Source organism: Aulostomus chinensis, chromosome 2 (genome assembly GCF_037954235.1).
Source record: "Aulostomus chinensis isolate RoL2024-O1b breed Wild chromosome 2, RoL_Achi_v1.0, whole genome shotgun sequence".
Taxonomy (NCBI): Eukaryota; Metazoa; Chordata; class Actinopteri; order Syngnathiformes; family Aulostomidae; genus Aulostomus; species Aulostomus chinensis.
In genome coordinates this window covers 2,075,386-2,103,212 of record NC_141321.1, presented here as the reverse complement: position 1 = coordinate 2,103,212, position 27,827 = coordinate 2,075,386, and the positions used below count along the sequence as shown (strand labels likewise).

The 27,827-nt window shown below is 45.5% G+C and overlaps 2 protein-coding genes and 1 pseudogene across 3 annotated transcripts; all 3 read right to left on the bottom strand.

Annotated features, from left to right (window-relative positions):
- Positions 1–44: 44 nt before the first annotated feature.
- LOC147268766 (palmitoyltransferase ZDHHC21-like) lies at positions 45–19,661 on the bottom strand (annotated as a pseudogene). Its single transcript, XR_015111074.1, has 10 exons — positions 19,616–19,661; positions 18,731–18,842; positions 18,455–18,593; positions 18,203–18,319; positions 15,092–18,041; positions 1,704–1,946; positions 1,117–1,585; positions 969–1,024; positions 619–722; positions 45–396 (listed from the first exon to the last, which is right to left on the bottom strand). The product of XR_015111074.1 is annotated as a palmitoyltransferase ZDHHC21-like (transcript).
- Positions 7,662–14,421, bottom strand: LOC147268767 (E3 SUMO-protein ligase ZBED1-like). Its single transcript, XM_086222628.1, has 3 exons — positions 10,339–14,421; positions 9,950–10,193; positions 7,662–9,634 (listed from the first exon to the last, which is right to left on the bottom strand). The coding sequence occupies exons 1-3, from the start codon at positions 10,533–10,535 to the stop codon at positions 8,219–8,221; spliced, it is 1,857 nt and encodes a 618-aa protein (XP_086078754.1). The 5' UTR covers positions 10,536–14,421; the 3' UTR covers positions 7,662–8,218.
- A 2,127-nt stretch (positions 19,662–21,788) lies between the features above and the next one.
- Positions 21,789–23,655, bottom strand: LOC147268765 (uncharacterized). Its single transcript, XM_086222633.1, has 2 exons — positions 22,585–23,655; positions 21,789–21,853 (listed from the first exon to the last, which is right to left on the bottom strand). The coding sequence occupies exon 1, from the start codon at positions 23,414–23,416 to the stop codon at positions 22,664–22,666; it is 753 nt and encodes a 250-aa protein (XP_086078759.1). The 5' UTR covers positions 23,417–23,655; the 3' UTR covers positions 21,789–21,853; positions 22,585–22,663.
- Positions 23,656–27,827: the final 4,172 nt, after the last annotated feature.

Sequence of the window (27,827 nt, the reverse complement as noted above, 5' to 3'; positions counted from 1 at the left end):
ATAGACAGAGACAAAGACAGAGGTCAATGCTTGATGATCTCTTTGATACCGTAACAGGCGATCATGAACCGTGTCATGATACCAAACTGCCAACTTACAATGTGAATGAAGATTATTTTACTCTGTCTCCTTGTCCAGGTTCCAGTAGGCAGGTCTCCCACAGTGCAGGTTAACATCAACATCTCTGAAGATGTACTTGCGGATAAATCTGGGCTGCCGGTGTTCCTCAACAGGTCTGGGTGGTTCCCTAGACCCACATGATGAGAGTGACATCTGGCTCTCATGACCTGTCTCTGGTGAGGCGTCTGCTGTCCTCCTTTCTGTACTCTGTCTTTGGTTATCAGGGTCTGGACAGTCGTTTCCCTCGACTGGGACCTCTGGATATTCGGTTGAATCCTGAAGCACAAGACAAAAGTATAAAAGGTTCATCAGAGATCAGAAATGTCTGAGTTCTATTCAGCTTTTTTCAATGTTCCAAGCTTCACGTGTCAAAATGTGTGTATTTAAAAATACAGAAATTTGTAAAAACACTCAGCACGATTCAACGTTCAAGCTTTAGAAAATAAAAATGCATGTCTCTAAAAAAATGCACGTGTTCCAATGATCTGAATCACTTACTGATTTGCCAGAGCTCCTCTGCTCCTCCAGCAGTGGCACCAGACTACCGGCCTCTGTGGCTGAAGGGAATTCCTCTTCTGTCTGAACCATCTTGGTCTCTGTTCCTGTGAATCAGACACGACCATGAGTGAGTGTTACAGTGGAAGCTGGTCCAGGGTATCCAGGATATCCACTTGCCAAAGGCTCCTGTTGTCGTGAGTAAACACGTGAAAAAGGAATCAAGAGGAAAGAACAGGACTTAGAAACTCAGCATAATCAACAAGGTAGACCTCGAAAATGTCATGCAAGTTCTGAAACTATAAATGAAATCTCTGGCCAGGCTCCTCATGTTGAATGTCGACAACACTCACAGCCTCAGTGGGTGAAAGGAGAGATTCCTCTGTTTGAAGCCCCTTGTTTTTTCTCCCTGTCAAAGAGAAAGGACTCAGATAATGAGCCATCAGTGTCAACTGAGAAGATCCAGAACAGCTGAGTCACTCAGGAGATTATGTTTGATACCTCTGTTGGTGGAAGGTTTGGGGAATTTCTGCAAGTAAATATTCCTCCGTTCCAGCTCTCTGTCTCGATCCTGTTTGATGAACAACACATGAAGTTACTGAAGGATTCCTCCGTATTCCAGCATCACACACATTACAACTGTTGACCCAAAGCTGATGAGGAAAATCAGTCTCCAATATTGGGTTCACTCAACATTAATATCAGCCTTCCAGCAAGGCTCACCTGTGCTAACGTCTAATTATTCAACGTGATCATTTATGTCCTCAAACGCCCAGAAACTGGACGCAGGTTGGGACGACGTGAGGTCAGATTGACTGCTCCTCCAACTCACTTGTAGGTCCTTGTTTAACTGCTCTATCTGCTCTTGTAGAGAACAACATGTGTTTTGGGCTGTGGCAGCCTTTCTTTGTTCCATGGCTATTTGGCGATTGAATGCAGACTCACTCAAATCCTGTTCTCTCTGTAAGTCCTAGTAGAAAAGACAGAAAGCCAACAAAAAGAGAATTATAATCTTAATGTTCCCACCTTGGGTTTATAATCTGATCCACATTTCTGACGTTGAACCACATCAGTCAACACAAACATACCTCCTACTTCCTGGTGATCTCAGCCCGTTCCTGTGTCACCTTGGCCAGTTGGAGGCTGAGCTCCTCCCTCTCCAACAGGCTCTTCTCCTGGTTGAGCTGCTCCAGGTGCTGTATGCGATCAACAGCATGTAGCAACCTCTTGTCTTTTTCCTGCAGCTCCTGTCCCAGACAGTTACGGCAGGAACGAGTCTGATACAGCTCCTTCTTTAAAGATCTGACCTCATTGTCATGCCTGGCTTGGACCTGGGAACAACAAGAACATTGTTAGAAAACTGTCCCTGGAATTGAGCCACGATTGGAGAACTGGGCTCATGATCTCCAACCCGACATGAAACAATGCTGTACTTGAGTCCTGTAAATAATCAAACTGTGGAGACTTGTTGAGGAACCTAAGAGCAGGGCTGTCCTGCCTGGGTTGCTTGAAGAAGCTCATCTTTGCATCGATTCTACTTCTGGACTGATCGTGAACGAGCCCAAACATTAATACAGAAACTTTTAGTAGAACACAAACTGTTCCTAGTTTTCTGTCAGTAGCCAGCACTCCAGTACATGTACTCAGGTACCAGATACAGCACCTGTACTGCAGTAAACAGCTGTTGTTGCTCTTGTTGTCATTCAGGTGCTGTTGATGTGATGACATCACCACGCCGCTCACACTAGAGATATTGTAATTTGACTCTACAACACCAATCTAGTGAGTTTATGGGCAGTTTTAACTCTTGAAGGTCCAGGACAGCGCACCAGCGATCCGCTGGTCTGACGGCGGCGGGCGACGCGAGCTACGCCGTCGTGACGGGACAAATTAAAACAACAGCTGTCATTTGTTTGACTCGAGGGAACGTCCAGTGTGTCGTGACCACGACTCAAGAACGCAGTGACCACAAGTTTAAAATGAGTGTCATGGAGTTTTGAAAGGTCAACAAAAAAAGAAAACCTCAGGAAGTAAATTCAAGTCTTTAAGAGGCTGTGTTTTGACGTTTAAATGTCCATGAAGTTTGTCTCCAGCAGGTCTTTTCTGATCAAGACACCAAAATCTGTTCCTAAACTTGAGGCCACCTCCAAAATGTAAGCTGACTGAGCGCTGATTATCAGGTGGTACCAGCATAGTAAAAGTGACATTTTGGACAGTGAAACAGCTCTTCTTTTACAAAACATCTGCATCAAAAGTTGGCTTTGTTGGCGTCGGCGGTCATTAACGACGTCGGCGTGTGTGGAGATGAGTGTCAGCTTTGATGCTCTGACAGGAAGCGTTCGGAGGACGGCGTCTCTTCATCCCCAACACGACGTTTTTGTTTTAATGCAGCAGCAGAACTTCAGAGTTAAGACCAACCCAAGCCAGGGGCTCGTCACGTAAACTTGTCATCGCTCCATTGCTACGACGTCATCGCCAGGATCCCTGGAAAAGACCCCGCCCTCTAAACGTCAAACTTATTCTGACAGAACAGCCACGACTGTCGGTCCTCTTGGCCTTCAGGCCCGAATGGAACGCATCCCCGTGATTCTGCAGGTACAAATGAATCGACATTCCTGCTTCAGCGCTCAGAGTCGACCATCCGGGAGGGGAAAAGGTGCTGAATCGCTGTTATTCATAGTCAACAATCACATAATTTCCTGTTGCTATGCCACGTTGTTCCTGAAGGAGTGACAGTGAGTCAATTATCAAACATTTCACTTTTAATGAATGAAAAAAAAAAGACTGATGGAATAACATGCTCAGATTTACAAGAATCATTAATGTGTTTTTAATGGTGACACTGAAACTGCAGAGACTGACTAGTCTTCACTGTCGTTGAGCCGGGTCCTGGACCTGAAAGGCCTGAACAGACGTGAGAAAAACCGTCTGATTTTCGACAACTTCTTCTTCTGGGCGTCTTGGAGGAGCCTCTCAGTCTCACTGAGACGCTGCAGCAGCTGGGACGTCGTCTCCCTCTCCTGTCTCAGCTCCATGTTTGTCTGTTCCAGCTCCGCCTTCATGTTGTGGTTTTCCTCCACTAACTGGGCCAGCATCCGTTCCATTTTCTGGGACAACTCGTGTTTGAACTCCAGAGTCTTTTCTATCTGGAGCTCCACCTCCTTTTTGTAGTCGCCCATCTGCTGCTTCAGCAGGTTCACCTTGCAGTGCAAGGCCTCATTTTCCAGGGACACAGTCAGGAGCAGGTCCTTGTTCTTTTCCATCATGTCCTTCATAGTTTCCTTGGCGCTCTTCGTTTCCTTCAGGATGGCGATTTTCTCCTGCACACCCTGGTTCAGCTTGTTCTCCAGGTCCAGCTGAACCTGGGCCAGCCTGAGGGCAGCTTCTTCACGCTCCCTCTCCAGCCTGATGTCAGCCTCTCGCTGCACTTCTCGGATCTGTGCATTCAACTGATCGATCTCCAGGTTCAGGGCCGCCACCTGCAGTGAGAACAGATGCAACTGCTCCTGTTTAGCTTCTTCCACGAAGCAATGAAACTCCTCCTCCGTGGCCTGGATCACAACCTCTTCGACCACAACCTCGTCCAGATTCTGCAGCTGCTCAGGGGGAGTCTCAGGTTGTGGTGGTGTGGAGATGAACTCCTCCTCTGGTTGAGGCTCCACACTCTCAACCACATTCGCCTCGAACTGCAGACGTGTGGCTGTCAGCTGAGGGTAGGTTGAGTAGGCTGGTCCTCCATTCCTCCTCTTTCTCCTGTTCCATCGAGACATCTTAGAATCGCAGAGTTCCACTGTTTAGTCCAGTCCACTTGAATGATGAGATCAATGTGTGGTGGTGAGGCTGAGCGTGCTCTATATACCCTGTCAGAATCGCCAGTATGAAATAGTTCAAAGACACAATTCTGAGATCAAACGTGAACGCATCGTGGGCTGGAAACCGTCGTCGTGGTTTCTGCGCTTCACAGAGATCAAAGCCACAGTTCTCAGATCAAAGTCAAAGCACAAATACAGAACTCAGAGACAGAATTCTGGACTGTTTCACAGGCAGAGTCCTGACCGCCGTCTCTATCACTCAGTCTAGCTGTCACTGTGACATTCACTCTAATCTCAGTCACTCCAACTCAGAGCTTCTAACATCCAGGGATTTCTAGCAGTTCTCAGTCCATCAACCTGCTTGCTAACATCAGGCTTGGATCTGCACTGGGGAGGAGTTTAACCAGCATCCGTGGGGGAGGAGTTTAACCAGCATCTGTGAGGGAGGAGTTTAACTAGCATCCGTGGGGGAGGAGTTTAACCAGCATCCGTGGGGGAGGACTTTAACCAGCATCCGTGGGGGAGGACTTTAACCAGCATCCGTGGGGGAGGACTTTAACCAGCATCCGTGTCTCTTCCTGGGCTGTTCAGTCACAGGTATTTACCACTGCTCCCATCCACAACAGCTGGTTGAGCTCCGCTGCCAACAGCAAACATGTGGGCAAGAAAAAGTCTGAAGTTCCCTGAGCCGTCTGTGTGCTCGTCAACAAGGTTCTCCATCAGTACCGCGACATTTCTGCCGTCCATAGACGGCCATCCACATGTTTTCTTCCTTTCAATGCTTCACTCTCGGGTGTAGACAGAACCATGAATGTGCCTCCAGCTGAAAACTGGCTGGTTATAGTCTTGTTTTTTGAGCAAAACTTGTAAAAACGTTTCTTTTGACATTGGTCGGTAATAAAGTGCGTGGAATCAGAGGGTTGGAACGAACGACTCCCATGGTCGTTTGTCTTTGAGGTCTTTCCTTCCTGACTGTACGGGAGCCTTCAGGCGACCAACTGCTAACATCCCATTTCCAGAACGTCACATGCAGCTTCCCCTCAAACGCTGGGAGAACATCTTGAATATTGTCTGAAATCTGACTGATAACTTCCTCTAACCTTTAACGAGCGCCACGTTGCGATCATATGAAGGAACGTTCCCTGATGACGAACCTTCTCGGAAGGAAACATTCCTCACGTCCTTCCTTTCAGTCCTCCGTTCACTCCGTCTCTCATCATTTGAGTTCTATTATTAATCCTTAGCTAATTTCCTTCTGTCCTCCTCCCTTTCGCTTTTCTTTCCATCCAGTTGAATGTTCTAGATTCATGGATGGGTCGGAGCAGATGGGTGGCCTACTTTTGGCCTCTCTCCTCCCTTTATTGATCCGCCCATCCCTCCATCAATAATCCATCACTCGTCCATCACTCCCTGAAAGGCCGAGCGAGCAGGAGGAGGAGGAGAACGACTCAGTAAAGTACTGAACGTCTGCGGTAGGTTCCTCTGACACATCATTTAAAAATGATGAAAAATGGAGATTCGTTCCGACGTGGGGAGGATTTTACATTTGCTGTCATGTTATTTGGGTTCCGTTGAAGCGTGACGCTCCGACTCATCGACGCTTCACCGACTCTTAGACATAAAGAAACTGCATTATTATCTGAGTCAGTTACCCTGAACTGGACAAAGTCATGACGTTTAATGTGTAACTTTTCTGTGTGAGAGGTTGAGTCAGGTTTGTGTTCCGCTGGAAAGCTGCTGGGTTCCTTTACCCCCTGACGTTCCGCATCCTCAGAGTTTCCTGTTTCCACTGTTTTTGCTACAGCAACATACATTCAACTGTTTTGTACTTCCAGGAAGTCGATCAGGAAACTACTGGCAGCTGGTGAATGCAGCGGTCTGTTGCATTTCCTTCCAACGAAGGAGCCACTGGTTTGATTCCCTGTGTGTAGATGTCTGTGTAACTGGCCGTCCCTTGACTTCACGTGTGATGGAGGAGGCATGTGGTCGTCCACGGAGCTCCCGCGAGGAGCAGAGGGGGCGGAGCAACCACCAGGACGGCCTGAAGAAGAGTGAAAGAATCTTTATTGCTGTGGGCAACAAAAACCAGACGTATGCAGAGAAGTGGAAAGCTTTGTGGGCTCCATTCACGCTGCACATCCTCACGCAGGTGGAAAGTACTCTGATTACTTGGCTTTGAAACCGGTAATGTAATGCATGAGTTGTGCATTTGAATTGCAAAGAAGGAAGTGGCGTCCATGCAGCAAGACCGTGTTTGAAGGAGGCAGTTGAGTAGGCGGATGATTTATCAAGCACACGCGTACTTTATCTCATAACAAAACTTTCCTCCTGCAACGCAAACGCCGTCACGCTGGCGTCCTTCCCTCCCCCAGCTCGCGTTTTGGAGACCTCTCACCCAAATCTCATTCGGTCTGGAGACGAGAGTAAATACGTCTCAGATACACAAAAGTGACTCCTCGCTTTCTTCCGTCCCCTCTCAACGCTGTGAGATGCCCAATATTGGACCCACCCACTTTTACCATAATTTGGGGACATTTTCTGGTCAGAATTCAATACATCAATCTATGTACTAGATTATTGAGATCTTTGAGAACTGATTATCAGCCTGTACCATTTATTTTGCAATATAATTTCATCTGTACGATCTTTGAACACGCTAGTAGGCTCCAATCCTGACATGTAGCATACCAAAATGATGGAGAGAAACTCAGCTAAAACCACATACTAAGCACTGCCAACCAAACAAAACACAGCTCACAACCCAAGCAAGTATGTCGGCATGTAACAAAAACACCAAAAGGGCGTTTCTGCTTCTGCATATTCCACCACCTCATGCTACCCGATGCTAACCAAACAAATGACCTATCATCTGAAAGCAGAGACTTGGCTGACTCCAGAGATTTCTCCCCCTTCACTGTGGGACATAAACTCGGCGAACGAGCAACCAAACAGTAGCGAAAATAAACATCATAAAATCGTAAAATGTGTCTGACCTTTGCTGTTTTGTGGTCAAAAGTTATGTTCCTGCTCTAAAAAAACACTAGTTTGTTAGCTAGTTACTTGTCATGCATTGCGAAGGGTGTTTACAAACCAAGAGGTTCAAAAAAGTGAAGTGTGCCATCTGTTATTATACGATCTTTGGGGTTACTGCTTCTGCACTGTCATGACTGCACAGTGCAGACAAATGACTCCGTGAATCAGTCAGGACTAGGGCTGCAACTAACGACTATTTTAATGGTTGACTAGTCACTGACTATTGAAACGATTAGTCGACTAATCGGATAATTATGACTTTTTTTCTTAAATTTACCATGAAGTTGCTTTAATTATGTGGCAAATGATAATCAACACAAGAAAGATAGGCACTTCAATGAAAAATGCACCTTTTATTAAACTTTGCTGCTGATTCAAGTAAATAAAAGTAAATTAAAAAGTGCTCAGTCAGTATAGACATAAATCCAGAAATAAATAAACCTCTGTCCATTTTTTAAGGACAGCCAAATGTGTTTTATAAAAAATAAAATACATTAAAATCAAGTAAACAATTTTCCTGTAAACCAAGGACAGGCACATTAGCAGCAGTAAAACGGTAAATAAAACAAATATTAAGTGCTTTTTCTGAAGTACATTCAGTGGTCAACTGCACAATCTGTTCAATCAACATTAAAGCAATGGTTTTAACAACTGACAAATTGACAACAGTCCATATTTATGTAAACATGGACTGTGTGATACAACCTGGACACAAACCTGTCATGGTGGACAGACCAGGTTTAAAATCAACATGAGGCTCAGGCTATGTCGTTCAGTTTATTCATACTAAGAAAAGTCAGCATATCCACATGGTCTCCTGTGAAGCTTGCTCTCTTCTGGGAGCAAATATTTCCTGCTGCTGAGAAGATCCGCTCTGCCGGGGTGGATGTTGCAGGAATGCACAGAAGAGATCTTGCTAGGTTTGACAGTGTGGGGAAGCGCCCCTCATTTTCTCTCCACCAGCTGAGAGGGTCATCCTTTTTGGCTATTGGTGCCTCTGTGAAGAACATCTGAACTTCCCTCCTCACCATTTGGATTTTTTTGTCCTCCTGGGTTTCCTCCTCTTCCTCACTCAGACTGTCAGTGTCAGACTGAAGCAGGTTATCCAGCACTGACTTTCGCCCTGGGACATTAGCCCTCTTCTCCTGCTGTAGCTCAGGGTCATCATGTATCTCAGTCTCAGCCTTTGCTTCTTTTATGGCAAGAACTTCAACTGTACTTTGCACCCTTGTGCCATCTTCAGGTGAGATAAATTTCATCTTTCTGAACCTTGGATCGATGGCAGCTGCAAGAACAATTGGGTTGTCTCTCTCTGCAGACACAGCGTTAAGATTCTCCCATCTCTCACTCATTGCTTTTCCTGCAATGGCTTGAAAGGCCTTTCCTGAGCTCGTCTCAAACTGGATCTGCTGTATGGACTGTTGCAGCCCTTTCACCAGCTGTGGAAGACATGAAGCAGTAGCATACTCTTGTCCACTGAGGAAAACGGTCGCACATTCGAAAGGCCCCAACCCTTGCACCAGCTCTTCCAGGAGCACCCACTGTTCTGGTTTCAGATCAAAGTAGTGCTTGCCTCTTGGTGTTACCTCAGGGTCAGAGAGAGTTGCAGTGACTGGCCAGCGCTGCTCCAGGAGTCTCTCCACCATGTAATAAGTACTGTTCCATCGCGTACTGACATCCTGGATCAGCTTGTGCTCTGCTGTGTTCATTTGCTGCTGCTTCTTCTTAAGTTTTGAATTTGCCAGCTCACTTCTCCTAAAGTGCTCCACTAAGCTTCTTGCAGCACCAGTAGCTTTGTTGATGCTGGGCTCTTTGAGGGCACTGTTGACAATAAGTTGGAGGGTGTGCCCAGCACAGCGGCCTGAGAACCAACCGTGTTTTTCTTCCAGGAGTCGAGCTGCCGCTACCATATTAGACCCGTTGTCATGTACTATTGCTTTAATTTTGCTTGGCAAGATGTCAAATTTCTCTATCACCTGTTCCATCCATATCATCATGTTTGCAGTAGTATGCCTCTCCTCCAGAGGTAGAGTGGCGAGGTTCAAAGTCTTCATTTGCCAGTCTTTGGTGATGAAGTGACAAGAAACTCCAAGATATGCCTCTGTGGCACGGCTGGTCCAAACATCACACGTCAGTGTGAGGGAGCTGTTGACCTCTTTTAGGATCTCCTTTACCTTGAAACACAAAATTTGATTTTTGTAAATATTTAACGTGCAAAAACCTACATGTCAACAGAAACCATTCAACAAGTTTTTCAATTTTAATAATTGCAGCTACTCTATGATTTTACCAAAATTAAGTAATGCATTTTAATATATATATGTAAATGTATAATTTATGAATGAAGTATGTATTTGCTCTTAGACAAAATTTGTGATTGTTTTTATGAAATATGTGTGACTGTTTATGAATAATGGTGTGTGTGTGATTGCTAATATGAAATGTGTGATTGCTTATGTGAACTGTGTGTGTGTTTTTCAAACAATTACCTTCAGAAACGTAGTACTGTATTTCTGCTCCATTAAGAGGGTGAAATGGGTTCTGGATGGCAGGACATAGTCTGGCTTGAACTGGGCTATCATCTGTTGAAACCCGGCATCATCGACCATGGACAGCAGCCTCATATCATAGATCAGCATGTGCAATACTGACTCAGTGAGGGCAGTCGCCTGTTGCGGGGTGCACATCTGCTTCTTTTGCAGAAAGGGGTCCATGGTGGCTATCTTCTTCGGACTGCATGCATTAAATTGAAAATACGTTTGTCAGGCACAGTCAGGAATAACGTTAAAGCTCTCTTTTAAAGCGAAAATACGCTTATAAAATATACAATGTACATCAAAAACAAAACATATCAGCTTGAATGTTACTTGAATCTTACCGAGGCGAGTCAGACTCTGTTTCCTTCAACTGCCCAACGTGCTTTCTCTTTAAATGTTCGTGCATCACCGAGGTGCTGCCGTGATACGCAAGGTCTGCTTTGCAAACCTTGCAAGTAATAATCTTCTTCGCCGTATCCAGGCTAAAATGCTCCCAAACTTTCGAAGTTTTGCTACGCGATACGCTGGACGCCGCCATTTTGTATGTTAACGCTCCACAGCTTGCAATTAAGTGCGACGTCTCACTCTGTAAAAAAAAAAAAAAAAAAGTCTAGCAACAATAGCCGACAATGGAATTAATTGTCGACTATTTCTGTTATCGATTTTTGTCAACAACGTCGACGAATCGTTGCAGCCCTGGTCAGGACAAGTTGTGTTTGTTTATGTTTGTCCTACTCACATTTTCAGCATTTTGTGAAAGATAAAAAATAATGTGAAGCTGAAAAAAATGAGGTTTTCAGCAGAGGAAGTTGTCTGTACGCTAAAACTAGGTCCTAGATGTTGTGTCAGTAAAATAGTACCTGCTGCTCCAGTCAAACCTCACTCCTTGTTCACTGTTAAAAGTACATGCCTGTCATTTGGATGGTGAAATGTAAAAGAGGTCAGGGTGAACTTTCAATTTTAGAAAAAAAAAACAGTTGTATTTGGATGGAATAAATGATAGTGAGTGAAGCAGAACCTTTACACAGTGTACACTGTGGCTACTGTAGGAAACGTCGTACAATACTAACCTGTGTGTGTGTGTGTGTGTGTGTGTGTGTGTGTTGATTTGTTTATTAGGCCATGGGAAGAAGAAAAGCCGAAAAGAGACAGGGGTCAGACATCAGAGTGCTTTTTAGTGCCCCAAAGCGCAAAGTAAGAATCCTTCAGAGGAATTCTGCCCAAAATAATACTTGATTAATCTTCACAAGAAATGTGAAACGAGTAAACCGAACATGGTACTGTAATGTCACCTGTTACCGGTATGTTCTCAGGTAGCAGCAGGGCAGAGTAGTGAAGCACCATGACTGCAGGAGCAGACTCAGGGAGGCAGAGAGTCCCAGGTAAACTGTTGTTTGCAATCATGAAAGTTTCTCAGCTCTCTTATATTCTTACCTAGAAATACAAATCTTACACAGGCTAGCTTACATGCGCAGATTTTTGTCAGTTTGAAGAAATGATAGGTTTATTTGGTTTTCACTTTTGTTCTTAGGAAGAAGAGGCAGGCTTCGACAGGGGAGAGATTGAGAGCCGGGTCAGGCTGGTTTGGCTTGTCATGCAGCTCATCCTAAGAGTCATTCCTCATCAGCAGCTACCGACCAAGACACTTAGTTTTCAGGAGAAGTGCTTCAGGGACTACTCATGGCTTCATTCCTCCCCCAGTGCCAAAGGTGAGCTTTGCTTTCATTGCATGCAAGCATTCAAAGAAAAGAGCAACACTCTGGCAAAAAACATGGATCAAGCCTTTGTTTCTACTGGATTCCAAATCTGGAAGAGAGCCCTTGATAAATTCTCAAGCCAACAGCAGAGTAATGCACACAAAGTCCCAATGCACACTTTTATCTACCAAAGCAACAGTGGAGGCACACAGACATCCACAGCCAAAGAGCAGCAGCAAAGAGAGGGTCGATCTTGCCTTGTGAAAATATTGAAGTCCGTTAGGTACTGCGCCCGCCAAGGTCTGGCTCTGCAGGGTCAGGAAAATGAAGGAAACTTTGAACAGCATTTACACAACAAAGCTGAAGACGAGGAGGAGCTGAGGCGATGGCTCAGCAAACCAGCTAACTCTTTCACCAGTAGTGAAATTCAAAATGAGATTTGGGGTCTAATGTCCAACTCAATCCTCAGGGGAATTGTGAGCACCATCCAGAAATTGCCCACCGTGCAGTTCTCCCTCATTATAGATGGGACTCAGGATGTGGCAGGTGTTGAGCAGGAATGTATCTGCATCCGCTACGTGGATCACCATCTCATTCCTCGCTAGACTTTGTAGGACTGTACGAGGTGTCCTCAACGACAGGAAAGGATTTGGCTGAGACGGCACTTGATGTCCTCCTGCGGCTTAACTTGCCCTGATCATGTCTTCGAGGACAGACCTATGATGGAGCGGCTAACATGTCCAGCAATACGAAAGGAGTCTGAGCTGTGATCCGAGAGAAGCAACCTCTTGCCGTGTATGTGCACTGTGGTCCTCATTGTGCCAATCTTGTAACACAGACAGCGTGCAGCTCATCCCCTGTGGTGAGTGATGCCCTGAACGTGGTCCACAAGCTTGGTACGCTTTACAACCAGTCCGGCAAGGACAAGACTATTTTCAAAGCCATTGCACAGTCTGAAACTGGGAGTTACAAAACGTTGAAGCCCCTCTGCCTGCATGATGGCTTGTGAGGACGGTGGCTGTGAAGGCGGTCATAGACCAATATGAAGAGGTTTTACTCAGTCTGGATGAAATGGCTAAATCTGGCTCCTCTGAGACATCCCAGACAGCAAGAGGACTCCTGGAGAACTTGGAGAAGGGCAAGACCTTCCTTGGTCTTCTTCTTGCTGCTGAAGCCCTCAGGGAACTCGAGCACCTCAAGCGCTCCCTTCAAAGCAGGACAGAAAGTGTCACAGGGATGCTTGCTGCTGTTGAGGGTGTGAAGGGAACTGTTCAAGCTAAAAGGTCGGAGGAAAGCTTCCACCAGCTTTACGCAACTGCCTGGAAGAAGACAGATGAGATGAAGCTCCAGGAGATCAAGTTGCCACGTCTGAAAACCTCCTCAGAGATACACAGGAAATGTAACAGCATATCAGCCAGGATCTGCTGAAGAGTACTAGAGAGTCAATACTACAAGTTATTAGCTGCTGTTGATGTTCAGCTGACTAAGCGCTTTGACCAGAGCAGTTTTGAGACTGTGGAGAAACTAGAAAGGGTGCTTGTCGATGGAAAGGTGGAAGAAGCGGTTGTTAGTTTGTATCCAGAATTGAACCGTCGTTCACTTGAGGTACAACTAAGCATGTTCCAGCTTCAGTTTCCATCCAGAACTGTCAGCGATGCAGCAAACCAACTCAGAATGATGCTGCCAGCTGCTCTCTTCACCCAGGTTGAGTGTTAGTCAGACTTCTCCTTGTGGTACCACGCTCCTCAGCTGAAGCAGAGCCAAGCTTCAGTGCCTTACGAAGGCTTCCAACATGGCTCCGCAATACCATGTCTCAGCATCGTCTGAACAGTGCTGCTGTCTGCCACATCCACCAGGACGAGCTTGATAAGGTGAACCTGAGAGAGCTTTGCAGGATCTTCATCTCTACAAAGGCTTCACTAAGGAATATCTTTGGGGCATTTAGTGAGAGAGGGAGAGAGATGGAGGAGACAGGGAGAGCCAGAGGGAGGGAGGGACGGGGAGAGAGGGGAAGAAAGAGAGACAGGGAGGGGGAGAGATAGGGAGAGGGGAAAGAAAGAAAGAAAGAAATGGAGAGAGACAGGGAGAAGTAGAGAGACCGAGCGATAAAGGGAGAGGGAGAGACAGGGAAAGAGGGGAAGAAAGAGAGAGAAAGAGAAAGAGACGGAGAGAGACAGGGAGACAGAGAGACAGTGAAACTCTATGCAACAATCCAACCACCAGCACAATCATCCATCCCACCAACACTTGGACACTAAGAACCATCCAACAAAAAACCATCAGAACAGTCCAACCAACATGAATGAGAATCCTCCAACTATAGGGGGAGAATCAGGTGAAGACAAGAGAGAGATAGGAGAGAGAATGGGAACGAGAAATGGAGAGAGGGAACGAGAGGGAGAGAGAGGGAGTTTGTCACCCAGCCTTGAGATACATTGATTTCTGAGAAATGTCAGTATTATGAGGAATTAAGTTATTTTATATTTGTTCTGGTTTGATCGTCATTTATATTTGTAAATGTTGATTGAATATGTTTATTAAATTCATTTAAGTACCATAAGCAATTGAGTTGTCATGCCTTGTGTCCTATTCCCATTCGGAGGGGAAAATATCTGAAAAATACCTGAAGACAGATTAAGTTGAAAGTCCAAAGTCTGAAGTTTTCTTCTTTGTTCCATTTTGATTTGTGGGTGAAAGCCACAAAGACAGCCATTGAAGGGGAAGAGAATCACATCTGGGACATGTAGTCGTTTACCAAGCACACCATTTCATTTGATATTTCCTCTCTTGTTATCGCTCTATAAAACCACCTGTAAAAGGCACTAGAATGCAGGAAATTGCAAAGTTTTTATTTCACCCCCCCCCCCCCCCCCAGTGGACTGCCCCACTTTAATTTTCCTTACAACGCCCCTGCATTGGGCAGAGGTCATGGCCATCACCAGCCAGCAGAAGAGCCCCACAGCCAACACAGCAATGACTACCATCCACAGTGGCGAATGACATTCATCAACAAAACTCTTCAACTGAGGGAGGGGGCGCAGCGCCGCCCACTCAGGAGAGGTCGGAGTGCTCCGTGGAAGGTGAGCGCCGACAACACTCAGGTCGGCCCGTGACGGACAGTATTTGGCCCACACGGGGGCGAATGAGACTCCTGTCAGCCAAATGTGAGCACAACCACAGCAGGGACGACACAGAACTGCAGCACCGGATAAAACAACATGCAAGCTAATTGGCGCTTATGTCCGCGATTCTACTTCAAAAGTCAACGCCCATGGAAGCCCTCGTAGCGTTAGCTTCCATGAGTCAACATCATGTCTCTACACAAGGATGATATTCAAACATATCAAAAGAGCGCCAGACCCCGACCACACATTCAAGTTAATTAGCTTAACTGTACCTGAGGGCGCCGTCATCCTGATTATCCAGCAGCAGACTTCGCTCGGCTCCGGGACCTGTTCAGACACGTGTGCGCATGCGCTCCTCAGGTATCTGTGGCGTTTCACGTGGGTTCCCCACTCAACTCAGAAAATCTGCTCAAACCTGAAAAACCTTTGCTGTGTGACATAGAAAATCCTATTTGGGACAACAATGGGAAACATTTGTTGGGCAGACCAGTGTTTGTAGATTGTAGATGGAAAGCTTTATTTCTGAGTCTGTTTACTTTGAAAAGTCTCATTAGATCAACAATTCCTGGTTGCCGCCTACAGGCTAGTAAGCAATAATAAACATAGATTTTTATGTTTTTCCCCACAATATGACCGTTTATCTTAAGTTGAAACTTTTTGTGTTAGAAAGTAATGAGACATACGTTTTCTGAACACTAATCTATCAACCAAGCCTGAACATCAATTGAAAAACTACAACACTGTGTTAAATGTACAGAGGTTGCAACATACATTCCTGTGCTCCGCCATATTGTTTTGTAGTTCCATTGTGTTTTCTGTGTTACGTGGAGTCATAACTTGAAATATTGTGGGCTTACTAATAGGTTTGGAGGATGGGAAACACATTTAATTGGTCAAATTCTATGCTTCTTATTGATAAATGGTAAAATCGTGATTTTTTCCCCCGATTTTGGCCCTCACCAGTGGCGCCCCCTAGTGGCACTCACTCGGTTATAGTAGTGAAGATCAAGAACTGTTGACCCCATATCTGTAGCACATTTTGTTGCTGCTGGATGAGCCTTAAAAAACGTCCCAATTTCAAGGTTTAAAGGTCATTCCTGACAAGAAGGAACCACCCACAAGTCCAATTCTGAAATACGTTCCTACTGAGGTCAAGACCTTCCCAATGATGTCTTCATTGTCCACCTACAGTAACATTTCATTTTATGCTTGCTGTAAACCAGGCCTCTTTCAGGTGTACTTTCTCAGGTGCTTTGGGTCCACACAAGTGGAACAGCAAGGCCCTGCCCCATTTTTACTACAACAGCATCAATATGGTCTGATCATGTCAAGCCCTCATCCATTGTGACTCCCAGGAACTTCATCTTTTAACTTGCTGTTTTGAGGTACCCGACACAGACAGGCTCTAAGTCTTTAAAAGTATTTGACCAGATGAAGCTTGGCTCTTATACCTGGACACACACTCTCTCTCTCTCTCTCTCTCTCTCTCTCTCTCTCTCACTCTCTCTCACACTAAATCCACATTATGCTACATCTGAGCAATTCACTTTTCAATGTTTGACAGATACAATGTTGCTGTAGTTGTTTTTGCTGTTGGTCAATAAAAGTCAGTTCAACTGCAGTTTGTATCTGTTGTCCTTCTTCTTGTTCCATCATGAAGTCCAATGCTAACAGGAAGTCCTCCACAGTCAATTTGAGAGGAAACAACAGCAACTCTTCATGTCCAGCTGCATTTGTTCCTTCAGCCCCGTCACATCTTCAACCCTGCATCCCAGTCTCTGCTCCCTCACACCCACATTTTCACATGGGATTTTTTTAACAAAATGTTTTAAAAATCAAGTCATGTTTCTTGACTGCTGTCTTAAATGTTGAGAGCTGTCATCAGATCATGGCTTTTAAATGACAAATCTCAGTTCAACTAGACTTTGATGAAAGATGACAAGAGTGCTCTCAGGCACACTTCAGGCTTCAGGACAGCAAAAAGGAGAGCTTGATTTCATTGTTGTATTTCAAGTCACTGAATTAGTGAGAGGGACCTCTAAATAATATAAAAATATTGCACTCTAGGAACAGATTTTATTATCATACTCAGAGAGCTTCCATAGTGCACAGAACGCAGTTGAAGAATAGCAGTGATCACATCTTGAAATAACAACCAATAATCAGAGAAAATATTGGCAGAGTTGGAAAAGTGGTTTTTGATATTTAAATATTAATCTGTTGTTTCCTGCGTGCCAACATGATTTTCTCTTTTTTCTACGTGCTGCTCAGAACGTAATTCAAACTTATGTATTTCAATTAGAGGTTAATTTTGTGCGTATCAGCACGACAGTCATATCTGCCACGGGGCACAGAGGGGTTTGACTGATTTAATTTCTGAACCTTGATAAAGCCTGACAACATGTTAACATCATGTCCTCTTTCTAACTGGGTATTATTCAGTGTTTGTAGGCCTGTACGTTGAAGAATCCTGACTCTATGCTGCATCACATTGTCCCACATTCACCATCAAATGCTTTTATTATTTTTGCCACAGGATTCAGGCATTTTGTGATTAGAAAACTCTTTAATGCTTGTTTTTAATATCTGCTTCCTGCTTTTTCTCTGTACTATATAGCAAGAATGTCCTCATTTCTATTTCCTAGATACAGCAAGGTTAACACCATCTTTTTCTGGTGTTTGTTTTTGAAGGGAGGCACCACTACGTTATTTGCCAATGCCGGTCGTATGGTTTCTTTCTTCTCCTCTTATTTTGAAAGTGTTCCTCCTGCTGTCAGAAGCAGATTCGTCTCTTAGGCGCTAACTCCTCTCCAGCTAAGATGTGTTTCTGCTGGGTGTTTGGTGATCTGATGCCTCACCTTGACATTATTCACATGGTTTACACCTTAAAGCAATGATTAACAACGGTTTCATTATTAAACACACGGCTACAAAAACGACCTCCTAACTTGCAAGGGAAAAATAGCTGATAACTTTTGCTTAATTTGTAAATCGTAAGGTGCCGGAACGCTGAGTGATAAACTCTGTTACGACTGTTTAAATGGATTCCACAGTGTATTTGTCCAGTTTAACTCACAATCATAGAAACGTTCCACAGTTGAATCCTGTCTCTCAGCGTTGTAAACTGCTTTAAACCATTTCTACAGTTGAAAGAGTCTCAAGAGGTCAACACACTCACCCGTCACCTGGGAGTTGAACTGCTCTCTCAATCATGGTCGTGTCCTGTTGGGGGGTAAAGGACAGTGGAAGCTGAGACGTCATCTTACAAAATAAACTCCCCCACAAAGTTGTTTCTTTAGGAAGAAAACACACAACTCAAACTGGAGCAGTAACGTTCACCTGAAGCAGGAAAAGAAGTCTAGAGGTCAGGAGTCAGTACTCACAGAGAGGATGCCTGACATCTGGATGCAGGACAGGACGCTGATGCCAGTCAACATGAGGACGCTCATGAGTCCTGAGGCTCTCAGCAGACCCACTTCATGCCGCCCTGTGAACGTCTCCTGGTTTGGAAAACAGAAAACGTCAGAAAGACCAACTCTGATGTGCACATTTCATGTCTCAAACACCACCGGTAGATTCTGAACACATTTTGCCAGCAGAACCTGTTGACCTGAGGTCATTCCTGCTGGATGTACCTGGTCTGGCGTGGCTAGTGGCTGGAAATAGAAGTGGTGGCAGAAGACCAGCATCAGTGTGAGGAGACTGAGGACCAGCGTTTAGAGGCAGAGCTGCAGGAAGAGCCAGTGGTTGTCCTCTCCTACACAGTTGTTGATCCTGGAGGACAATGAACCCTTGAGATCACATCATCTACCTCTGTTGTGTTGACATGACCGGAACCTTTTGATGTATTTGTGTTTTTAACACTGTTTTCCTCTGTGTGTGTGTGTGTGTGTGTGTGTGTGTGTCCTCACCAGGGACAGTGGTGGTCCATCCTGCGTACACAGTGGCCACAACGCCTGCAGTGGTGGGACCTTTTAGGTCTCATTGCCTCACATTTCTTGCACAGCGTCCAGTGCTGTTGCTCTGTGGCACAAAGAGAGAGAGCGATCAGTGGCGTTGTGGTGGTTCTGCTCCAGCTGACGTGGTCACACACTCATGGAGCATTCAAGCAGGAATTTGGTCTGCCGACCAATCCAGGAGGGTTTGATGATGATGTGTCTCTTCAGGGTCACCATACATCTGGATCCATCTGTGTAGGCCACAAGTGCGTAGCGATCTCTTAGCTCCTCAAACTGAACAAGGGCAACCTTTCTATCTGCTGACAAAGGCAACTGAAAGGCCCTGAAATGCTCCTGATACCAAGCAAAATAGAAACCAACTATGAAGCTCAACTCATCTCTAATGATACACATTTGTAGAATCTCTGCAAATTCAGGCATTCCAGCGGTTGAATCACAAACAACCATCATTCCATTTCTGGAGTTGATCCCCTCATCCTGATTTTCTTTGTGAGAGGAACTTGATTCATGTCTGGACATTTCTGTCTCAGAGCCACAACAACCTCCTCATTCAAAGCATCAAGAAGGACTGTGGAGACATTTGTCACTTCCTGATTGGAAGCACTGACACTGGATGAGTGCAAGTGACAACTGATTAACTGCTGGTGTTTGGTTGCCAGAGTGAGTGCAACATTCCTGAAATTATTTGTGTGTCGGGCAACATGTTTGAAAAAAACTAGGTTTTGCCTCAAATCTTAATGTCCTACACCCACAAGAGGCCCAGAGCACGTGATCAAGTGTGGATAGTGCTCAAGATGGTAGTGTTGAGGTTTCAGTGTCTCCCTGGGACAAGCTCACGTAGTCTCTGACTGTGCTCAGACACTCTGATATCAAGGTAGGCCATTGTCTCTTGGGTGTGAACAGGTTCCACAACGAACTCTACAGTTTCCTTCAGGTCCAGTATTACTTGCCAAGCAAGCTCATCTTCTGGTAGAAGGTCTCCTATCAGGAATGGGAGCAAACGCATCAGGCACCAATTCTCATGTGCACTGCCACCTACTGTCTTCCTACTGGAACACTTGTGTGGAAGAAGGTGAGGCCGATTCTTTCTGTCACTCCACTTGAAAGGAAACTTGAGGATGCATGTGTTAAAAGACTCCAGACTAAACCACTTCTTTGAGATCAGAATGCTCAAACACAGTGCTACTTCAACTGGGACAATCCCCTAAAAACAAATCATGCACTGTGTCTGGGGGATAACCTGTGCTAACGTGAAAATGGTTAAGATGCTCAGTTCAAGGGCAAGCTCGCTTCACTCCAAAGCAACTCGTTCCAGTGTCCTGTGCAGTCTTTAGATGTGCTTCATGTATTTCTTTGGTTCGAAGAGAAAAAGCACCTGAATAAACATCAGCTGACTGGATCTCTTCTTTCTGAGCAGTACAAAATCTACCAATAGAATGCCCAGAGAAGCTTTCTACAAAACCAGCCAAAGCATGGGCACCCAAATTGTCAGCAGTAACACTATGCACTGTACCCTTGACGAAAGTCCCAAGGGTTGAAACAAAGACACCACGCTCTTCTAATGGCACAAGATCAGATAACAGTGGCTCTAATATTTTACTATATCCAAGTCTTTACATCATTACTCTTGCACAAAACTGCTACATCAATAGAGGTGAGTGCTGAATGAGAGCCAGGTCCCAAGTTATGAAGAATCCAGTACATGCTACACAACTTGACTGATATGGACATCCTTCAAACTTACAAGTTACATTTTCATACTGCCTGAGGTGTTGATTACTATGACTGAAGCTTTCCTTTTCTGTTGACAGTTCTTCACACCCACAAGTCTGACATGAGAACGTAGTGGACTGAGCACCTGTTATTTCTAACTTGCTGTGTGTTCGATAAGTGTGACTCTAAAGGTTTTTCCAGCTCGTGAATGTGCAAGGACAGTCTAGATACACACATGGACACTGGCCTGTGTGGCTATGGAGGAAATGTCTCAGCCTACTACGTTTTAATAACTCCTACCTGGTAGATAACGAACTGGCACACAATTAGCAGGGCCACAGAACAAATCAATGAGGTTCTTTGTAAAATCAGCTGCTCTCCAGCTTGAGTTTCTTGTTAGGGTTTAACAGCTTTCATGATGTTACAAAACAGCACTCAAAGAGCCAGCTCCTCTTCACAGTGTATACATACTACAGTATATAGCAATACCTGAATAACCATACATGCTCATCTGTGGGAGATCAGACAATTTTATTCTTGTTCAGTTCAAGTTTTTTTTAATTGCAGTTGAAAAGCCCAATTTACTGAGTGAAAATCATTTCATCATTGACCCACATTTATTTTTCCTGCCAACGACAAACAGAGAAAATATCTCGCTCATTGATGCAATTCAATGGACTGGAGTGAATCCATGCTTCCATGGTAACACACACACAAACAGATGAGCCACACTCCTTATTACGGACAGTCAGCCGATGAATGAGGAGACATTAAGGGCACTAGAAAAGGCAGCACGACCGGCGACGTTGAACAAGCAGGAAAGTGCCAATCACAAAAAAAGGCGGAAAAAGACGCCTCAACTAAACTAGTTTGGAAAAAACGACAAGAAAGTGAAGCAGCACCAACAATTGTTTTTCTGCACAAACTAACGACACCATTTTGGTTCAGTTTGGACAAAGTCAGGGGGCTGCGTAAACTTAGAACGACCATTGAAAAAAAATATATACACACACACACATTATATATATATATATATATATATATATATATATATATATATATATATATATATATATATATATATATATATAATATATATATATATATATATATATATATATATATATAATATATATATATATATACATACAGTAGGTGTATTCCTTAAGCGTTGGGTGGCGTGAGCGCCAGGCATCACAAAGACCAAAATCACTCTGACACTGCTTAATTATATCGGATGATTGGCAGTTGTGTTGACGAGCTGCTGTACTGATTCTGTCCACTTGTGGGTTCAATACCAGGTTGAAGTCCCCTCCTACTATGAGTGCTGTGTCTGAGTGGGCTGAGAGTGCAGTGAAGAAGCTGTGGAAGAAGGAGGGGTCATCAACATTGGACCATATATACTGGCCATGCATACCTCTGTGTTGTGTGTGGATATGGTGACTATTATAAACCTACCTTCTGGGTCTACAATGGTGTTTTTACAAGTGAACCTGACATTTTTGTGAATCAGAATGGCTACGCCTCTTTGCTTGGTGTTAGAACTCGCTGTGTATGTGTGCGGGAACTGTGGGCTTTACAAATGATTACCTGTTTTAGGTAGATGGGTTTCCTGTAACAGGACAATGTCTGCTTGTAAATTTTGTAGGTGTGTTACATTTTTAGCCGTTTTTCACATGAGCCGATTCCACGCACATTCCAAGTGACAAACCATAGTTTGTTTGTGTCTAAACTAATCTACTGAGTGTAAATTGTAACAAGTAGGTGAGTGAGCAAGGGAACGTGTACCTGTGTCTTTGTGCGTACGCGTGTGTGGTGGCGCCAAAGAGGATGAGAGTGCATGTGTGTTGCAAATGTAACAATATTATATCCCTGCACTACAAACCACATAAACATCACATTTAAAAATGACATGGAACACAGAACAACGACAGGAAAGACAAAGGGGTGACATAAATACACACGTAAATACACACTTATGAGTGAACTCGCATGTAGCAGTCTACCACGTGAGTTTTTATGTTTTAGGTTTAACACAGTATTGAAAGAGAAAGAAGAAAAAAACAACAACGAATGAGAGAAATTGGTGTTACCTTATTCCATGACCTTAACCATGCTCATACCATCCTCGGCTGAATCCGGTGAGTTCCGGGTGGAGAGAGGAGACGCGCTTCAGTAGAGCCAAGGGATGATCTCCGGATCACGGAACAACTGGCCGTTAACATACAGTTTATCCACCGTGATGACAGCGCGGGATCCACCGTCGATGAACCTCTTCCTGACAGGGAACAGGCGCTCCAGCATCTCCTTAGGGAAGTGATCGTTCACGCTGAAGTCCGTTCCTCTCAGCTCCCTGCCCCGGCTCTTCACCAGCTCCTTCTGCTTGAAGTGTTCCAACTTCGCAACGATGGGTCTGGGCTGCCGGTTCTCTGGCCTCTTCCCTCCAAGGCGATGCACCCGGTGGAAGGTGATGTTCTTCACGGTCTCCATCGGAAGATTTAGCAGTTTGTGGAGGAAGTCTTTGATGGACATCTCGGGGTCTTCCTCCGTCCTCTCAGGTATGCCGGAGAATACCAGGTTGTCCCGCATGCTCCTAGCTTGGATGTGGAGGATAGCCTCTTTCATCCGTTTGTTCTCCGCTGTAATCTCCGTCGCCCCCTCGGTGAGTGTTTTAATGGAGGCTTTAAGGGCTTGATTGTCAGTGGCCAGTGAAGCCACCTGTTGCTGGCTGAATTCCAGCGACTCACGGAGAGCCTGGAACTCTCTGTGGAGGATTTCCACTAGAGAGAGTCTTGCCTCGAAACTTGTCAGTTTCTTGTCTATTGACTCCAGGATGTCTCCGAAATCCTTATCGGGCGATGAGGGTGCGCTGGATGGTCTGCTTCTTTCAGGAAGCGGGGTCGCCACGTTGTCGGTCTCACCCATGACGAGTCGGTGGTAGCACTCATCAACGTACTCCTGCAAACTTTCCACTGTCTCTTCTTCCAGATTTATTTTGAGGATTGTTTGTGGATGAGAGAGTTGAAAATCTCTTACCGTAGTTTGAGTTTTCGATTAATCCAACTGTGTAACTTGGCGTTAAGGAGTTAGCTTGTTTTCGAATCTTCAGATGTGTGCCGCCATGTTGAATCACGCACGAGTGTGACGTTCACTCTGACATGCTCCTCCTCTCTCCTCTGTCTCAGTCTCCGGTTTCGACTGTGTCTAATGCTACAGTCAGATACTTTAACACTGCTCGCCTCCCTTCCCCTGTTTTCTGGAAAGAACACCATTCATGGTGTTCTTTTCCAGAAACATCAAGGTAAAAAGTCGGAGAGTAATTTGGTGCTGTAAGAGCGGCTGCCGTTGCTAGTTCTTGTTTCACTCGAACAAATGGGTCCTCTGCTTCTGGTGTCCACACCAAGGGACTGAACCTATTCTTCAGTCCTTGTTCGTTAACTAGCCGGCGAAGCGGGGTCGTCTTGTGGGTGTAGTCGCTAATATGATGACGGCTGTAGCCCGCGAGGCCCGGAAATGACATCATGTCACGAACTGTTTGAGGCTTGGGATATCTCAGAATGGTGTTACGATGCTCTGCAGAAATGGAAGTGGCGTTACCGGCGACTAACCTTCCCAAAAATGTGACTTGGGAGCGCGCACATTGTAATTTGGATTTTGACGCTTTAAAGCCTCCTAAGGCTCGGGATCTTAGACTTAGACTTCCTTTATTGTCATTGCACAAAAAACACCACAGCGAAATTTTGGCAACGAAATGCCGTTGCTTGGCTTCCGCATTTGCAACAGGGATGGAATTATAGGGCAGTTTAAAAAATGAAATATAGACTCAGAAACTAAAACTAAAAACAACAAGAGCTAATAATAATGAGTGCAAACAGAGAATAAATAGATAAATAGATGAAACTGAATGGAGACAACAGAATAAACAGTATCTGTATTGCACAAATAGGAGGTAATTAATAAATAAGAAATATTGCACAGAAATGTGTTGTCCATATGCGAAATGTGCTTTGAGAAAGAAGTGGTCCCTAAAGCCATTCTGATGTTGTCCATGGGTGGGTGGGGGGTGGGGTTATTTGGCATTTAGCAGTCTGATGGCAAGGGGGAAGTAACTGTTTCTGAGTCTGGCTGTTCTGCAGCAGATGCTGCGGAACCTTCTGCCAGACGCCAGGCAGGAGAACAGTCCATGCTGGGGGTGGGTGGGGTCGGAGAGGATCCCGTGGGCTCTGGACAGGCAGCGGTTGTCTGCTATGTCCTGGATGAGGGGGAGCGGGGTCCCAATGATCTTTTCCGCCGTCCTCACCACTTTCTGCAGAGACGTCCAGTCTGAGGCCCTGCAGCTCCCAGACCAGACGGAGATGCAGCTGATCAGCAGGCTCTCGAAGGTCCCTCTGCATGCCTGGGTGGCTTGTAGACACTCAGATTCAGTGGGTGCGGCAATGAGAAGATCGTCTACATACTGTAGTAACATGCAACCTGGTGGGAGGTGGAGGGTTTTAGATAAATTTTCATGTAGCGCACGATTGAACAGGCCAGGTGAGAGAGAGAATCCCGGAGGTAGAACAGTGTTCTGATATCTGTGTCCGTTCCACGTGAATGCAAAGTACTTGCGCAGGTCAACTGGCTGAGGTATTGAAAAGAATGTGTTTGCTTGATCAATCACTGTGAAAAAGTGTTGTGTTGGAGATAGTTGAGACAGGGCAGTGTGCAGATTTGGAACCGAGATAGGAGGCGTGATTACACGTGCATTATCAGCTCTCAAGTCATGAGCCATTCTCCAATCTCCGTTGGGTTTCCCTACAGGTAGAATAGGAGTGTTCCAAGTAGAGGTGGAAGCCTCCAGAACACCTTTTTGTTCAAGGTCCTTGATAATCTGAGTGATGGGCCCGACAGCACGGGGCTTAGGTGGATATTGCGATATCCAAACGGGCGGTCCAGGTGACGCTTCAAATGTTACTGGTGTTTCAGGGTCACAGTGTCCTACGTCTGTTTTTCCTTCTGACCACACCGAAGGCGATATGGTACTGAGGAGTTCTGTAGTCATGTCACTATCTGAAATTTCACGTCCATGTTGTCTCGTCAACTCACACTGTTGCAACACCAATGGGGTCACAGTGTGATGAGCGATGCGATAAGTCTCTAGGGAGGCTGAATATGTTAAGCCTGCCACCTGTGTCTGTTTCCAGTCGGTCGCTAAATGGGCCGCTTTGGTCATTGGTCCGAGATCCTGAGCATCCACTCTAACTCCCACCAACAGTGAGATATGTGGGACTGAGGTATCTGACATCTGGAACCATTCATCTTGTTCGGGGGTCAACACCACACGGGCTGCCACTCCTGTTTTATTTACATATATACAATCTGACTGCAGCATCCAGTGTGAACCATTCACTTGACTAAACGCCTCTTCATATACCTCATTAGTCTGATATCGATCATAGAGGAGAGTACAATGATACGGATCAGTAGGAGGATCATAGGGGTGCATGGAGTTACTCCATGGGCGCCATTGATGGAAAAGAGTCATCAGACTTTGGGGACCAGGTTCATCTAGACACAGTTCTGCCCAGTAGATGGTAGCGTTAACATTCTCTGTAACTTCAGGTTCATGCATCAACCATTGTCCAGTCACTGAGGAGGCCAGCACCGAGTTGGTAGGTGTCATCTTTATTCCATTAGGGAAAGATATTTCCAGTCCTGTTTCACCACACAAAATAGAAGCATTGCATTTAGTCAACAAGTCTCTTCCCATCAGGGGAATAGGACAGGATGGAGAGTGCACAAACTGATGCTGCAAAGTTTGTTCACTGACTGCCATTAGGAGGGGGTGGGTAAATGGGATGGCAGTTGGCTGTCCTTTAAAACCTGCAAGTTCCACTTTTCTGTCAGAGATAAGAGCTTCTGGGAGGCTGTGATTTATAGTAGAATGAGGCTGAGGTCCAGGTGGAGCCCACTGGCACTGCGGTGGATAGTACGGTAAGGCTGGTACCACAGGTGCAGGCATTACTGGTGCTGGTGGTGCAGGTGCGGGTGCCGTTGCACCATCTGTTTCTCTGCTTTGGCAGACTTCTTAGCACCGGCTGCTTGTTCTCTAGCTTGTGCTATTTGGAGTTTAGTCAGTTGCATCTTCAAGTCCTCTAATTCTTCATTAGATTTAGCTGAGTCACCGTCTTCTTGTCTGAGTCTGTGAGGAAACACTCTGCACCACTGTGCCAACTTATCTCCACTGCAATGAGGATCATTTTCCATCTCACTGCGCACCTCCTGTGACACTCCTGCTAGAGCCATTTTAAATTGAGTGGCTGCTAGCGGGAATGATTTGGTCTTTCACCTGTTCTGTTCTCCCATTCATCCTCGCATCGGTTTATGAAGGAGGAGGGAGACTCACCAGGCTGTCTGGAAAACCCTGTGTGAGGGGCTGTGCGTGAGGGCGGAAACGCCCTTCTCAGCACATTTCCCCTCACTCTCGCTATTTGTGTGTAAGGCATGTTATCAGGTGCACCGTTAGTGTCAGCCTCTGTGTCGATGTCTAGTACACGTGATACTGAAGTACACGCTCCTACCAGGGCTCTCATGTCCCCTAGGGAGAGTGTGGTCCCCACTGTCAGGGAGTGTAACTTTGTCAGCCAGGGTCCTGCACCCTCATCCCATAAACGGGGGAGGCGTCTAACCACCGTGTCTCTGTCGGCGAGTGGCCACGGTTTGTATATCACCCCCCCCCCCCCCCCGGTTGTTGTATCAGCGGCATAGCGAACGTCATTGTTTTGCTACTCCCGCCTGTAGATTGACTGCGTGTGTGATCAGAAACTGGACTAGCAGAACGGCTGCCTGGTCTACTGAGTTCTTTACTGGGTGGACGGCTTTTTCGTGTTGGCACGTCATCATCAGAGTCTTCGCGCTCAAACACAATGTCACATTTTCGTTTTCCTAGCATAGGTTTGTGATCTTTATCACGTCAGTGGAGGTCTGTCAGGTAGCATCTCTCTGGGATCCCATCCTCTGCAGTGAGGCGAGTGATCTTCTACTCCTCTTCTTGTCTGTAGTTTTCTGACTGACATCCATCTTTCGTCAGTCCTGGGCTTTGCCCACTTTTTAGGGGGCTCAGGTCTCAGTAGAGACAAACAGTCTGGGTTCTACTGTAGATCTGATTTTCTTTTTCGTAGGGCGGGTTTGTCAGCTGCGTCATGGTCAGTCTTGTCCTTCTGTGGTTTGTCACCATTACTCTGTAGTAGTCCACCACCATATTCTTCTTCTTTGTCTCTATATGCTTGCTCATCTCTCTCTCTCTTTCCCCTGATTCATGACCTTGCTCTTATCTACTTCTGACTCCCACTATTTC

Coding starts and splice junctions, on each gene's coding strand:
- LOC147268765 (XM_086222633.1), bottom strand. CDS start 23,416: ATGGGTGAGACCGACAACGTGGCGACCCCGCTTCCTGAAAGAAGCAGA.
- LOC147268767 (XM_086222628.1), bottom strand. CDS start 10,535: ATGGCGGCGTCCAGCGTATCGCGTAGCAAAACTTCGAAAGTTTGGGAG. Junction 10,194..10,338: donor ACAGAGTCTGACTCGCCTCG/GTAAGATTCAAG, acceptor TAATGCATGCAG/TCCGAAGAAGATAGCCACCA. Junction 9,635..9,949: donor ACAGTACTACGTTTCTGAAG/GTAATTGTTTGA, acceptor TTGTGTTTCAAG/GTAAAGGAGATCCTAAAAGA.